Raw genomic sequence first — 17,148 nt, 5'->3', positions numbered from 1 at the left:
TTATATAATATGTCAGTTGCTTCCTCAGTTTTCCTTTTGGTTTTGTTTGTTTGTTTGTTTTTTAATTCTTATATAGTATACTTCACTCTGTTCATTTTAGGAGTACTAAATTGGATTTTTTTTTTTCATATAAAGCTAGGATTGAGAGACAATTATGGTAGAGAAAGAGAAAGGAGTTTCTTCATTATGGTTCATAAAATGATGTCCTTCTATCCTCACTACTTTGCCAAAAGGGTTTGAATCTCACCACAAATAGCTATCTAACCTAATGGACTTTCTCAGCCTACTTTACCTTTGATAATATCTAAAACTTACCAATAGCAATATCCTCTTTTTGTTATTTTAACCTTCATTTTGCTTCCAGAATATCACTATACACTCCATTGACTGTCCTTTTCCTGGATCCATCTTTGTAAACCCTACTCCTTCCTTCTATTTAGTACTGTGGACCAACACACAACCTTTAGTCATCTTTTCTATTCCAGTACTCAGACAATTCTATCTACCCTCATGGATTCATCTATCTTCCATGAATAAACTTCAAAATCTACATGCTCATACCAGGTCTCTTTTCAGTTCCCCTTCTTACATTGTCTACCTGCTATTTCTCCCTTTGATAGTCTATAGTCTCCTCAAATTCAACATATCAAATAAATACACCAGTCCTTCACTGTCTCTGTGATCCCTTTCAACCCTTTCTCTCTTCCTTTCTTCCTTTGTACACTTCACACTCTCCTCCTAACTTCTTTTTTTTTTTAAATATATTTTTTAGTTATAGGTGACCCAATACCTTTATTCTATTTTTATGTGATGCTGAGGATTGAACCCAGGGCATCATGAGTGCTAGGCAAGCATGCTACCACTGAGCCACAACCCCAGCCCATCCTCCTAACTTCTTTATATCCATTAATATTTCTACCATGCTCCTAGGGCTTTTCACTTAACTTTGTAAACAATATATGCCATAAGCCACCAAGTCCAATACAACCTTCTATGGAAATGTCTCTTAACTGATAAAAACTTTTTTCTCAAGGATTGTCCTTATTCTGAGTCCTAAATTATCTAAATAGTTGTTCCTGACCTCCTAATTTTGTCTCTCTCCCTGAATCTTCCTAAAACAAATGTATAAAAGCAAACTAATCTGACTTGTGTTTTTCAAGCTCGTCTACTGAAGAAGTACAACAGCTGAGGATAATAAAAACATGTCCTTAAAAGTTCTGTAGTTACAGGATAAAATGACTTGCTATAAGCATAAATTTCTTTTGGAATCTGTTTTAGTCAGCTTTTTCACTGCTGTGACCAAAATACCCAACAAGAACACTCAGAGAAAGAAAAGCCTATTAGGGGCTCAGGGTTTCAGAGGTCTCAGCTTATAGATGGCCGACTCCATTGCTCCAAGGTGGGTTGCCTCAGATTTAAATCTTGGACTCCTAGGATTTAAAGTAAGATCTTAATAAGATCCTGTTCTGGTTTGGGTAAGAGGTGCCCCTCAAAGCTCCTGTTAATGCAGGAATTCTCAGATGTAAATGATTAATTATGAGAGCTGTAATCAAATCAATACATCCTAGTTTGAATGGAGCCCAAGGTGAGGTATTGCATCATGGGAGAAGGGTACAGTGGAAGGAAGCTGCTCCCTGCCTGGCAGCCAGGAAGCAATGAGAAAAAGAGAGAGAGACGGGGAAAGGTAACAGGGAAGATGCACCCTTCCAGCGCATGCACCCAGTGCATCCTCCAGCCCTGCTCCACATTCCTATAATTACCACCCAGTCAGTCCTCATATTCAAACCATAAAAGAAATCTATGAGGATTTTACCTTATATCTTATTAGGGTCTTATCTTAAACTTGCAAATGAATTGTGTCTTATACTCCACAAATCTATTTTCAATAAAAAGTTACTTTCCTCTAACATCTTTTAAAATGTGATGCTCCTACAAGATGAATCACTTTTATTTTATTGACTTGCAGATCCTATATAAGAACATAGATCCCAATTAGAAGATACAAACCCATATAACAAAATACAAATTCCTTCCAAGTATTCTTGGGGTAATCGGACATCAATTACCTCTTTAACAACCTTTCCCCAACATAAACCCTCTGCTCTAATTAAAATGTTCTGCTTTTAAACCTCCCCTCTAAACTTTCCTAATGCATTCCATTCATCTTGAATGACTCACCACTTCTTTCTGATTGGGTAGGTCTAATTTATACTTTAAGGGGCAAATAATTTTATTTCTTTCACAAATATCCACGTAAAGGGTGGTTCCTTCCTCTACAACTGTGAAGCATTAGTGTCACCTAATGGTACTTATTAAGAGAAGAAAAGGCAGAAAAGTAAATCTGAAAAATCTTAATAAAAATTCTGAAAAATAGTAATAAAAACTCCAAAAGCATGGTTGGTTTTAGTGAATTACTAGAAATTTCTATACGAAAAGTTTACTCTGAAACAGAATGAATTCTGAGAACAAGTATACATATTTCTCATTGCAGGGTCATCTTTTATAATCTATTTATATATTTTCTCATCCTACAATCAACCTGTTTTCATGCTTGTCTTTTTATTTCCAATAACATAACTCAAGGTAAACAATTTACTCATTCACTCATCAAAAATGTATTCATTAACCAATATTTATTGAATACCTCTTTTACAAACCTTATCCCATCACAGTAGCTCAGGAGGCTGAGGCAGGAGGATTGAGAGTTCAAAGCCAGCCTCAGCAACTTAGCACAGCAGTAAGCAATTCAACAAGACCCTATCTCTAATTAAAATATAAAAAAGGGCTGGGGATGTGGCTCAGTGATTAAGTGCCTCTGGGTTCAAACCCTGGTACCAAAAAAAAAAAAAAAAAAAAGACAACCTATTCCAAGTTTGTATAATTATATATTCTCCCTTCTGTTACAGGATAATTAAATTTCCTTTTGTATTTTCCCATCACTAATAACAACAAGCATTGCATTTATGCATGTACTACTGAGTTATTATCCAACACTGTCGTTTTCAAAACTACCAAGAAAGGGATCAATTGGCATTTTTATCAAAGTCCAAAGTATTCTCAGCACCAACCATCTAGGGTAAAATTACTCAATTGGTGCAAAATGTGTAGTTCAAGGTCATGAAAGTAGAATAATAATCTCCCATAATAAGCCTTTGTTAGATGAGATATCAACATTTTAGAAAATATAAAATGTAATTAAGGATTCTACCTAAAACATAAAAGATGTTTTTCTAAATTCATGTGTTTAGCCCTAAGAACAATAAAATAGCTCATAAATAAGGTTTATTTGAAAGAGCAATAAACTACAATCTTAAAGATGTAAAGTTGTTACTGTTCATCTTCAAATAAACAACCAGCTCAGTTTATACATCCAAAACATAAGAATAATAATGACCTGCCAAATCTACTTCATGTATTTTTTTAAACATTTTTTGTAGTTGTAGGTAGATAGCATGTCTTTATTTTGTTTGTTGTTTTTATAGGTGCTAAGGATCAAACCCAGTGCCTCACATATGCTAGGCAAGCGAAGCGCTCTGCTCTCAGAGCACCACTGAGCTACAGCCCCAGGTCCTTCATGTAGTTTTAATCAATTCTGACACTGTATTTGAATGATTTTATGATCCATTATGTTTTAAACATATGCATATATTTTTAAAAACTTGGTCTTAGGTAGCACTTATCACATTACTTTAAGAAAATAACATGTAAAATACTTTAAATTCTTAGGAGAGTTGAACAAAACTGCTCTTTTCAGTCTGCTGTTTCTGGAACTTTACTCCTTTCCTCTGGGACTCCACACATTCAAGGCACCTTCAAAGGCAAGCCCCTAAAAACTCCTGAGTGGTTATATTAAAATGTTAGGAAACAGCTCTCAACTCAAGAATTTGACTAGTTAAACTAGAACCAATTAAGATAAAAGAGTGGTATATCTAGAGCAAAAATCAAAATAGCAGAGTGTGTGGCATTATTATGAGGCATCTATGAACACTAAAACTGAAAACAAAAACCAATATTCTCTAAAATAGTGATCAAACATTTAAATGGGAAAAAAAGTTCCTTAATTTTCACTAACAATCAGATGAAGTTTGTGCTTCCTTAAATTGAATGTAAGAAACTAATAATCACAGCAGTGTTTAGCAGTACATAGACTTTATCATGAATAAAAATCACATATTTTTATATCAAAACTATTGCAAATATCTCAAAATGTTTTGTTGTAATATATTTAGAAAATATTCTTTTTTTACCTCTGAGGCTATATCTTATTTAATTCACTAATAAAGAAACATTACAACTTTAATATTTTGATATTAAGTCAACATAATTTATTTCTTTTGCTAGCCTATGAATTTTATTTTATGTACTTAAAAACATTATTCCAAAAATGAAGATCACAGGATCCACCAACAAAAACAAAACAAAACAAAACAAAACAAAAATTAGGAAATGAGCTCTAAGGAAAGACCTAACATAATATAATAACCTAGTTTCGGAAACATGAATAACATGGTTCCCATGTCTCAAAGGGAAGAGTAGATATTTACTCGGTCTGACTAGTCAAGCTAATCCTAGAAACAAAATTTTAGGTTAAAAAGTTCCATCAATCTAGGGCTGGGGTTGTGGCTCAGTGGGAAAGCACTTGCCTGGCAAGTGTGAGGCACCGGTTTCAATTCTCAGCACCACATATGAATAAATGAACAAAAAATAAACGTCTATCAACATCTAAAAAAAGTATTTTAAAAAGTTCATTTAGTCTATAATAAGCTTATTAAACTACTTTAGAAAAAAACAAAAATAAATTCATAAAGAGATCATAAACATTTCACTTGTTATTATGGCTAATTTTTAAAAAATGTCTGTTAGAAACACATACTGCAGGACTTACAAATGAAATGCTATGATGTCCAAGCTTTGCTTTCAAGTATGACAACAGATGAAACAAAAATGACAAGTCAGGCACAGGCACAGCAGCACACGCCTATAATCCCAGCAATTCAGAAAGCCGAGGCAGGAGGATCAAAAGTCCAAAGCCAGTCCTGTCTCAAGAAGTTCTAGGGATATGGTTCAATGGTTAAGCACCCCTGGGTTCAATCCCTGCTACCAAAAAAAGAATGACAATGGTAACAGTAATTAATTACACTTTTCTCTTTACTTGTATATGTTTGGAATTTTATACAACAAAAAGTTTAAACTATGTTCAAATTAGAAAATAGATTTACTAAAGATTTATTAAGAGAGAGACTCCTTGTAACTGTGAAGGTCAGGATCATCATCTATTACATCTTTTTATTTGCTTCTCACATGGATTGTTACCACGTTTGTACCACTTTATTCTTATATTCGTGGTAATACTTTCTAGCTATAATCTCTCCCAATAACAACAACAACAACAACACACACACACACACACACACACACACACACACACACACACAAAATTGGATAGAAAAATAAGGATAACAGAATTCAACAGGTTTGATTACACCTAGGCTATTGTTGGGAAAGAGGGTAACTAAAAAAATCCTGCCAAGAATATCATGTGCTCTGTGGACATAACTCTTAAAAAACTGGATGTCAACAAAACACATAAGCATTTGCTCAATTAGATGTACCTTGATCTATTACAGCTCAAATCCAACAGTGTTGGTCAAGTAACAATTTGGCACAACAAATTACATTTATCTGACTTTCAGATGGTTTAAGATATTCCGTAAAGAATTTCTTTTTCCTGCCAATAAGAAAAGGCCTGTTATTTGGTTGTGGTAAGGTAAAAGTTGCACTATTATTTTTTCTATGATTCTGTGATAGCACAAGTATTTCATTGAAAAAGGAATCATTTGATGTAAACCTTTATTGTTTGGCTCAATAAAAACAACTCATTTATTTCCTGATGGCTAGAAATGACCATACATCTATATATACCCATTTACTCCTGTAAAGGATTTGGAAAAATCAGGTCCTCCTGAGTTAACCCATTTAAAATAAGTGACCAATGCATGTGGGGAAAAATGTCAGTTTGTTACTTAAATGTAAAAATCTCTAATGAAATTCCAATAATGTCTTTAAAAGTGTATTTCAAATGTGTATAATAAACAAAATAAATTTAAATATATTCTGTAGAGTTTAAATACACAGTAGGCATAATAAAAATTGGAAGTGAAAAATATTAAATAATGGCAAACCTGTCACTTTCAGAATATAGCTCTTTTTCTTGTGGCTTTTCACGTCAAATGTTTAATTCAATCATGTCCATTTATTCAATTATTTAAAAAAATGTTTTTTCATACATGCATATAGGGTAATAATGTCTGTCTCATTCTACTATCCTTTCCAACCCCACCACCCACCCTTTCCCCTCACTCCCCTCTATACAATCCAAAATTCTTTCATTCTTCCCTACCCACCTCCCATTATGGATCAGCATCTGCGTATCAGAAAAAACATTTGACCTTTGGTTTCTTGAGATTGGCTTATTTCACTTAGCATGATATTCTCTAGTTCCATCCATTTACCTGCAAATGCCATAATTTCATTCTTTTTTAAGACTGAGTAATATTCCATTTTCTTTATCCATTCATCTGTTGAAGGACATCTAAATTGGTTACATAGTTTTGCTATTTTGAATTGAGTTCCTATAAACATTAATGTGGCTGTGTCACTGTAGTATGCTGATTTAAAGTTCTTTGGATATAAACTGAGGAGTGGGATAGCTGGGTCAAATGGTGGTTCTATTCCAAGTTTTCTCAGGAATCTCCATACTGCTTTCCAAAATGGTTGCACCAATCTGCAGTCCCACCAACAATGTATGAGTATACCTTTTCCCCACATCCTCACCAGCACTTATTATTGTTTGTATTCTTGATAATTGCCATTCTGAATGGAGTGAAATCTTTAGTTTTGATCTGCATTTCTCTAATTGCAAGAGATGTTTTCATATATTTGTGGATCTACTGCATTTCTTCTGTGAAGTATCTGTTCAGTTCCTTAGCCCATTTATTGATTGGATTATTTGGTTTTTTTGGTGCTAAGTTTTTTGAGTTCTTTATATATCCTAGAGATTAGTGCTCTATCTGAGGTGAGTGTGGTAAAGATTTTTTCCCACTCTGCAGGCTCTCTCTTCACATTATTGTTTCCTTTGCTAAGAAGAAGCTTTTTAGTTTGAATATCCCATTTATTGATTTTTTTTTATTTATTTATTTTTTTTTTGCGGTACTGGGGATCGAACTGAGGCCCTTGTGCTTGTGAGGCAAGCACTCTACCCAGCTGAGCTATCTCCCCAGCCCCCATTTATTGATTCTTGATTTTACTTCTTGCACGTTAGGAGTCTTGTTGAGGAAGTCAGGTCCTAGGCCAACATGATGAAGATTTAGGCCTACTTTTTCTTCTTTTAGATGCAAAGTAGGGTCTCTGTTCTAATCCACTTTGAGTTGATTTTTGTGCAGGGTGAGAGATAGAGGTTTAATTTCATTTTGTTACATATGGATTTCAAGTTTTCCCAGTACTGTTTGTTGAATAGGCTATCTTTTCTCCAATGTATATTTTTGGGATCTTTGTCTAGTATGAGATAACTATATTTATTTGGGTCTGTCTCTGTGTCTTCTATTTTGTACCATTGGTCTACATCAAATGTGAATTTTTTAATCATTTTTACCCCATGAGGCACTTAACAATCCTCTTAAATTTCTTACTAAAACTAAATACTATGTGTAAATATTTTTTTTATTTATTTTAAACCTACATAAAAAATGCTTAAATTCCTAGTTTTCTCAGATACAATGTAAACACTAGAATTTCAGCTCTGTCATCTATAAGACTGAGATAGGGGCTGGGGATACAGCTTAGTTTATAGAGTGCTTGCTTGTCAAGCACAAGGCCCTGGGTTCAATCCCCAACACCACAAAGAAAAAAAAAAAAAACTGAGATAATCATATTGGTTCTATGCAAGCACTAGAGTTTATGTGATAACAACCATTTTTAAACTAAAAGGACCCATCAACTTTACTTTCTATTTTAAACATTATTCACTGGGGAAATGCACACATATAGATTTACATAACGATCACTGGTTTGTACAATCAGAAATTAAGACTTATCCTAAAATATTCCAGAGAAGATAAAAAGAATCTGAAAGGTTGGGTTGGGGTTGTGGCTCAGTGGTAGAGTGCTCACCTGGCACATGTGAGGCACTGGGTTCCATCCTCAGCACCTCATAAAAATAAATAAATAAAATAAAGGTACTGTGTCCACCTACAATTTTAAAAACTTTTTAAAAATCTGAATGGGCTAGAAGATTATTATCATCATCATTGTCCCATACAATCACTCAGCCAATATTTATAGAATGTTCTATAAATTATTGGTGAAACTGATATACATCTTCCTTTCAAAATTATTTCTATGCAAGTTTTTCTAGATATGCTAAAGTTTGTTTTTTTGTTTGTTTGTTTTTTAGTTGTCAATGAAGCTTTTATTTTATTTATTTATATGTGGTGCTGAGTATCAAACCCAGGGCCTCACATATGCCAGGCAAGTGCTTCACCACCAAGCAACAACTCAAGTCGCTTTTTTTTTTTTTTCCCTTAATAAACTATAAATCCTGCAGAGAGCCCTAGGATGGCGGCTGGCGTTGAGCCAAGAGGTGGCGCATAATTAGTGTTAACACGGCATGATCTACTTTTGCCTGATTAGTTAATGTCTCCTCTGCACTAGTGGTCAACAGATGTTCCCCATTGTTTCTTGATTGGTACCATGGCACATGCTCCAACCATGCTACTTAATCCTAAGCTGATTAGCTGCCTTAGTGTATATAAGACATTCTCTTCACCTGGGAGGAGATGGCAGAATAAAGGTTGCAGTTCGCAGAACGAAGGACTAAGCAGACAACTCTAGGTTGCAGATCGCAGAATGCGGAACTAAGAACACATCTCTAGATCGCGGGTTGCAGGTCACAGGACGCACCACTAAGAAGCACCTCTGATAGAAAGCACCTCTGATAGCACGCACCTCTAGCACGCACCTTTAGGACGCAGGATGCAGGACACACCTCTAAGAAGAAGCAGCAGACCTCTAAGAAATAGCCTCTTTGATAAGCATAGCCTCTCTGAAAGAGTAGCATCTCTAAAATTAAGCAAAATCTCTCTTCTTCTAAGCAAAGTCTCTCTTCCTCTAAGCAAAGCCTCTCTTCCTCTCAAAGCCTCTCTTCCTCTAAAACTAAAAGTAAGCAAAGCCTCTCTTCCTCTATAAACTAGCGAACAAGCAAGTGAGCAAGGAAGTAGCCCAGATAAAGATAATAGAAGTAGTTCATTTCCAGTCCACCTCCGATAAATTACCACAGGATTGTTGCTGCGGGTGGCAACAAAATCCTTTCCATGAGATCAAATCTTTCTAATGGTATGAAGTAGAATAAACATTGTAAATAATTTGGTTTTCAGGCATCATGGACATTAAAGGTTCAAACAATAATACAAAGCAGACCAATGCTGACTTTGATAATCTCCCTTTTTAAACCATTCTTTCTTTTATGTATACCTTAAAAGCCCAGACCCCCTTGTGCTTTTCAAATAAATCTCTCTCAAGTTGTATAATGCAGGGGTAAATGTAATCTAACAAAACAAGAACAATAACAACTAACTTCTATGGAGCACTTAATATGTTCCAGCAACTTTACATGTATCTAATCTTCACAAATTTCTAAGACATAGGTAATTTTATTATCACCATGTTAAAAGAAGGAAAATATTTAATCTCAGTTTTTAAGAAATTATTTTTAAAAATGAAATAGCATTATAAACTATGAGTTATAGTTTATCTCCCAATTCTTCAGAAGCTATACAGTCATACCATTTCAAGCGACATAAAAATAATTATTTCTTTATATAATGTGAAAAATGACTTTGGTCACAACTTTATAACCACTGTCTTTTTAAAACAAGAAGGAAATTTCAAGCAAAACAGTAGCAACAACAAGAAAAGCCAACAAAATATATTAACCACAATTCTACTTGTTTTCTTCATAAATCATATCAGACTACTAATACTATTACTATTAAAGGAAGAAGAAAGTACATTTTTAAACTTCTGACAGTAAATTATTTATTAACTTATAAGTTTGTACCTACCACAACTATTAATCTGGGAGTAAGAATAAAGATACAGAACTAGGCGCTTAGATGCACAACTGTAGTTCCAGCAACTCAGAAGGCTGAGGCACAAAGTTCCCCTGAGCCCAGGAGTTCAAGACCAGGCTGGGCAACATAGCAACATCCCCCATCTCAAAAAAAATTTAAATTAAGACTGTCACATACAAAGATTCTTTTTTTAAATTTTTTTTAGTTATTGATGGACCTTTATTTAATTTATTTATATGCAGTGCTGAGAATCGAAACAAGTGCCTCACACATGCTAGGCAAGCACTCCACCACTGAGCCACAACCCCAGTCCATTATAAAGATATTAAAAAAAAAAAAATTTACATTCCACACATCCTATCTTAGGAAGATAATGAAAGCTTTCAGAAAAATGAGTAAACCAAAAAAGAAAAATATGGTAACCAGGACTCCACTGCAAAAGAAATGTAAACAGAAATTCCAAAATAATGGTCAAAAGGCTCCATGATGTCAACCATACAGTAAGCCCAGGAAGCCTGAAAAACTTCTCTGCAAGGAAGTTGCAAGAGAGAAAATAATTCATTATCTGGCATATTTCGCTGTACTACAAGAAGTCTTACAGAGTCTTGGTGATATCACAGAGAAAAGTAGAAAAACAAGATAATATAACTACTGACTCTAGGGGTAAAATAAATATAAAAAACAAATGAAGGAAAGAAAATCATAGTATTCTATATGCCTTGGTTGTGAAAACAGTTACATAATACTCAGAAAGATAAAAGTTAACATTTATTTAATGAAAACTGATTTATTTGGAGATGAAGATATGACAAGTATACATATTATTTGTGAGGGAAGATGGAAGAGCTACATTTTCTATAATAGTCAACAGACATTTTCTGAAACTATAGAAGTAAAAAATGATCAAGAAATAGGAGCATAAATCAAGCATGGTGGTACACAGTAGCTCAGAAGGCTAAGGCAGGAGGATCGTGAGCTCAAAGTCATCTTCAACAACTTAGCAATGCCCTATGCAATTCGTTGAAACCCTGTCTCAAAATAAAAAATAAAAAAGGGCTGAGGATATGTCTCAGTGGCTAAGCAACCCTGGGTTCAATCCCTAGTACCAAAAAAGAAAAAGAAACAGCAGAATAAAGCTGGTGATATAGCGGAGTGATAGAGCACTTTTCTAGTGATGCATGAACACCACAAAAAAATAAATATACAAAGAAAAAGAAAAGATAGTGCAGCATAAACATATTGTTTAGAAATAAGGAGTATAAAGTTATCACTGCTTACTGCTGAAGATTAGACCTCAGAGTGAGGAAAGGCTGGCAGAAGCAGGATGAAAGATCTCTGTTTACAGTAAGTCTCATTCTATGAATTTAAGTACACTCATAATTCTTTTGAAAGTACAAATATGTAAATAAATGATGATTACAAGGAAAATGAAAGAATAGATAACTCAAAGTTCCCAATTTCCATTTTCTCTGCATTTGAAATAATTCAAGCAAAAGCAAGATAGATAAACACAAGGTGGGTATGCTTTAGCTGGAACTGCTTACTAGATAAGAAGTAGGAGTTGAGGATTTCTAAATTGTCCAATATAAATCTTGGACTATATAGTCTTTCTAATTCCAGGTCCTTGTAAATAGGCACATATACAACTTGTAAAATAGTTTGTACTACTTTGTTTCTTTTTAAAGCTATATAAATAAGTGTATACATACACACATATAAATATTATTTTTCTTTATTATATATTCTTGCTTAGGTTGCAAGCTCCAGGAATTTAACTCACATTAAGTATCAATTACATTTTGTGCTCTGCACTCATCCAAAAGAAAACAGGTATTACTATCTCACATTTTATTACTATGAAAACAGAGTAACCAATAAAGTAATTTGCCCTATGTCATCCAAATAGTAAACAGTTACATCTGTATGATTTTCAACCCCATTCTTCTACCACTCTACAGTTCCTTGTATTTTTTAATTCACAGAATAAATATGTATTGTATGCTTTCTATGAGATGAATACCATTATAGACTCTGGAAATATAGTGGTAAATAAGACACACAATATCCTGCCCTTCACAGTAATTACACTCAAGTGAGAAAAACAAAAAATGATCACATAATTAAATATTATAACCCCCAGATAATGATAAATATAAAATAAGGTAAAGAGGCAGAGGAGGAAAACAGAGGATCTTTTTAATTAGGATGATGAGGATAAGCCTCTCTAGAAGGTGATATAGAAGCAGATGCATGTCTGATAAGGAAATAAGTCATGTTAAAATATGGAGACAACAAAAAGGCAGAGTAAAAAGCTAATGGAAAAGTCTTAGGCAGAATAGAATTGTTTTTTCAAGGATGAACAGAAAGGCCACTAAGGTTAAAATGAAAAGAATAAAGCAGAGTAACAATACATGGAATTAGAGAAAGGAGCCAGATCAAGTAGTCTTATAGACTATTATGAAAAACATTCTTTTTTGCTTTTAATGGAAGTCACTTGAGAGTTTTAGACAGAATAAACTCGTAACTTTTAAAGATCTTTTCAGATGCAATATTGGGAGTTGACTTGAGTTGGGGATAGAAATAAAATGACCAAATTAGAAAACTTTAGCAAAATCTGACATCAACAATTATTCAGTATGGTAGCTTCTAGTCCCACATGGTTATTAAACATTTGAAATACAGATCATCTGAACTGTAGTGTGCTTTAAGTATAAAACACACACCAGATTTTGAAAACTTTTACTAGGAAAAAAATGTAAAATACCAAGTTTTTATGTTTATTACATGTTGAAGTGGAAGTGATATTTTTATACACTAGGTTAACATAATTAAAATTAATTTCACTTGATTCTTTTTTAAATGTAGTAACTATAAAATTTTAAATTACAAATGTAGTTCCCATTGTATTTCTACTTGACAGTGCTGATCTACTAGTGCCTTAGACTAGAATTTTTAAAAGGTGGAAGTGATAAGAAGTATTGGATTCAGGATACAATTTGAAAGTAGAGCCTATGTAACTTAGCTGAATAGTGTTGGGGTAAGGAAAAGAGAGAAATCATGATTTCAAAATTTTTTTTCTTCAGGAACTTGGTAATTGGTAGTAAAATATATTAGGATGGGGAAGTCTGAAATGAAATTCAAAATTCTATTTCAGAATGTTATATCTGAGCTGCTCCATTGGCTATCTCAGTACACATACAGTGTCATGGTCTCAGCATTCATAAAGGGAGCATCATTCATCAGGAGTATAAGTAAATGCTATTCCTCAAGTTTATAGTGTTCTGCCTGAAAAGTTATATTCAACTACTTTGTGTCTAGTATTCTCTAGGTAGTATATACTCAACCAATATCTTTGACTAACTGTTAGAAAATAATGTAAATATGTAAATTTGATTCACCTGTAATACTAGATTCTGCTAATAATAAACATTTGAGAAAATATATGAATTAGGAGTTCAAATGTTTTACTCTACAGCCCAGGAATCAAATGCCAGCCACCACCATACTAAAGAATGAAGCTCAGCAATATTTTGAAACCCTCTATTCCTTGGTTTATTCACCTCTAAAATGAAGGTGACACCTACAAAAAGTATAAGGATTAAGTAAGATAATGCATGTAAGGTAATTAACATTATACCTGGCACACAGTAACAGCTTTATACACAACAGCTATTAACCAAAATTGTGCACTGAGCAATGGAATAAGTAACAAAGTTAACACAAGTTTCTAGGACAGTTTCTTTCTAGCTTTACTTTAGTATAATATAATACTTTTAGAATATATAATAATTTATATCAGAAGTCTCCAAAAATCTCTTACCTGTAAGTAGTGTTTGGAACATAGACATCTCTGGCAGGAAACTCCAAAATTTCTCTGGTAGGTCTGACTCTACTGTCAGGATAAAGCTTCACTTGAAGCAGCTCCGGGGTTAGGCAATAATGAGGATTTTCAGGTGCAGGAGAAATGTCTATCTTCAGCTGAGCTACATATCAAAATATAAGAACAATGTAATCATAATAAATAAAAACTCAATGATTGGCATATTTTGGATCTGAACTGTCCCCCAAAGGCTCTGTGTTAAAGGGTTGGTGGCCAGCATGTGGCACTATTAGGAAGTGGTGGAACCTTTAGGAGGTGGGGCTTAGTGAAAGAAGTTAGGTCCTTGCAGGTGTGCCCATGAAGAAGATATTGAGACCCAGCCCCTTTCTCTCTTTTTGCTTTACAGTTGCCATGAAGTAAGCAGATTTGTTCCACCATATGTTTCCCCCCATAATGTACTGCCTCACAACAGGCCCAAAAGCAACAAATCCAATCAACCATGGACCAAAACCTTTGAAATTAAGAGCCAAAATAAATCTTTCCTCCTTTGAAGTATACTTTTCTCACATAATCTATCATACTGATAGAAAGTTGACTATCACAATAATAAAAATGTTTTTGGAAGAACTGAGAAACTGTTATGCAGGAAGTCTGGGAAAAATACTACAGAAACCAAATTACTATCATCTCAGACCTTTTAATCATTTTATTTTATTGAGTCTCAAACTTAGAAATTATTAATACATGCATAAATGCATATAAAATAATAAATGCTTTATGAATAATGAATGGGAAGGAATGAAGAAGAATTTTAAAAAGAGAAACACATACAGGAATAAGCTAACAGTTCAAGGTTAAATGATTTATTTTGACTTAGCAGATTTCAAAACAGCTTTACTCTGGTATGGTTTGTTCCAATCATAATATGAATCTGTTTCTGAATATTTAGCTTTCCATGTGCACTTTTTTCCCTCTAGAAAATAATTTTAAGCCAGAATATTACTCATCATTCTCATTTTAGAACTCAAATTATCAAAGGTGCTAATCTTACATCTAAATTATTAGAACACATGATAGTTAATAAGATGAAGACTTACAGATATTGATCATAGAAATATATATGGGCCAAATAAGTGAAAATAAGAAATGCATAATTGTAAATAATATATTAGTGATGACAATAGTTGTAATCGAATGTACTCAAATATTTGAAAATACCTGTAATGGGTCTCAGTCGCCGTAAGACAGAAGATGGTCTCCTCATATCAGCAAGGAATTTATACAGGTCTTCATCACTTAAACGGTCTCCTTCCTGATTTCAATGATAGAGATAAAAGGACATAGTAAAACAAATATAGTAGACAGAAATACATTTACATTGCTTGCTAAAAAGCATGCAATTTTTCTATAATGCAGGCAGAATGAAAAATTCAATTAATGAGTATAAATATCCCAACTTATTTCCTTTTCTGTTGTGCTTTCAAATTTTACTGAGATTTGTGATAGCATTATCTTTTGATTTCCTTATAGTTCATTATCTATACCTATCAAGTATTATAGAATACCATAAAATATAGAAAACCAATACAAGTTAGAGGTAGATGAAGAAAAAAAGGAATAGAGATACAAAACAGAACCAAAAAGCAGTGTAATGTAAAATGTAAAAATATATAACAGTCTTATAAATTTGTTACACTTGAGTTCATATTTGTCTTTTCAACATTATATTACTTAATTTCTCAAATGCAAAATGTACATATTGGTTAAATTTTTTTATAAAAGAAAAAACAACAATAAAACTGCTGTTAAGAAAAAGCATAGGGCTGGGGATATAGCTAAGTTGGTAGAGTGCTTGCCTTGTGAACACGAGGCCCTGGGTTCAAATCCCAGCACCACAAAAAAAAAAAGAAAGAAAGAAAAAGCATAACTGTCCTGATAGTAAGACCAGGATTAGGGGAAAAAAAAAAAAACTCTAAAATGATCTCAATCAATATGGAAAAAGACTAAAAAAAATCTAAATAATATGAAATTTTCAATTTTATGTTAATATTTTCTTTTTTCTTATAATTTAAATAACTTGGGGTTGATTTTATTCCTTTACCAAAGAGTCAGTATTTAATCCAATCCACATGTTTTTGACATTTTATTGTCTTATTTGTATATTTCACACATTAACCTGAATTTTATGCAAGACTACTTTGTTACCATGAGCTTACCTAGAGACATACTCCATTTGTTCATTATTATATTCTAAACTGGAGACAGAATAGATCTTCTTTTATCCCATTATTTGGGAAATGATTTTTAATTTCTAAGTGGTTATAGTTTTTTGTTAGTACCTTTAAAACAGTTTTTACTCTTATTTGGGTTATAGTTAAAGAAGATTCTTCAGTGACCTAAGATAAATGTTCATCAGTTACTGAAAGAATAAATTCTCTCCTTTTGACTACAGAATTAATATAGATGGTTAAATAGTCCTTATTCATAATATATTCAGACTAAATTACTTCTATTTACTTAACCTATTAAATTATACCACTGGCCTCTATCCTTTATGTCCTATTTCTGTGACTTTTGCTGCTTGTGGCATAATTCTCTTCTCTAGATTTGGCCACATGCCTTTCTTTGACCAGTAAGCAAATATATGCAAAAGAACTTAGAAAGCATTTGCACAATTTAGCTTTCTTTCTCTCTCTCTCTCTCTCTTTCTCTCTCTCTTGAATTTCTGGCACTGCTATGAGAACTTAAGCAAACTAACCTGCTAGAAGATAAGAGCAAAAGTTCAGAGCCATGGAACAGAGCTGAGTCATTTCAGTATTACCAGAAGTCAGGCTAGATCAGCTGATCCCAGTCAACCTTCAAACACAGGTTCACTGGAGTAGTCTAGCTGACCCGTGCCCCCTCGTCATTGCTTATTTACAGTTGTATACTCCTGAGGCTAGATAACTCATGAAGCTATCAATGTATAGAATAAATGTCTCTAAAACAAATGTGTCAGTTTGAGTTTGTTTTAAAATCTTCACATACTTCTAATTATTTTTGGTTTGAAACACTTTAAATCTCTACATAAACACTCTTGATTACTATATCATCCCAACTATAGATAGTAATCTCTCATAAAGTAGGAGGGAAACTGCTTTCTGTGTCTCATTTAAGTGAAATTTGTGCCTTGAATTCTACTTAGCTAAAATTGTATCTCTG

At 33.4% G+C, this 17,148-nt stretch overlaps 1 protein-coding gene across 9 annotated transcripts in view; it reads right to left on the bottom strand.

Moving 5' to 3' along the window:
- Dock7 (dedicator of cytokinesis 7) overlaps window positions 1-17,148 on the bottom strand; it is a 226,457-nt gene that overhangs the window by 146,443 nt on the left and 62,866 nt on the right. For all 9 annotated transcript variants that reach the window (XR_007108752.1, XM_047552901.1, XM_047552908.1 and 6 more), the window contains exons 13-14: window positions 15,166-15,259; window positions 13,948-14,110 (exon numbers count right to left, since the gene is read on the bottom strand). Coding sequence is in view for 8 of the 9 variants with exons in the window: in XM_047552901.1 (XP_047408857.1) it covers window positions 13,948-14,110; window positions 15,166-15,259 (257 nt within the window). In the remaining variant the exon portion in view is untranslated. The remainder of the gene's footprint in view (window positions 1-13,947; window positions 14,111-15,165; window positions 15,260-17,148) is intronic.

The sequence above is a fragment of the Sciurus carolinensis genome, chromosome 1 (genome assembly GCF_902686445.1).
Source record: "Sciurus carolinensis chromosome 1, mSciCar1.2, whole genome shotgun sequence".
Classification (NCBI taxonomy): Eukaryota; Metazoa; Chordata; class Mammalia; order Rodentia; family Sciuridae; genus Sciurus; species Sciurus carolinensis.
Note: the sequence above shows the minus strand (reverse complement) of the source record. Positions and strands in the feature narration are given on the sequence as shown.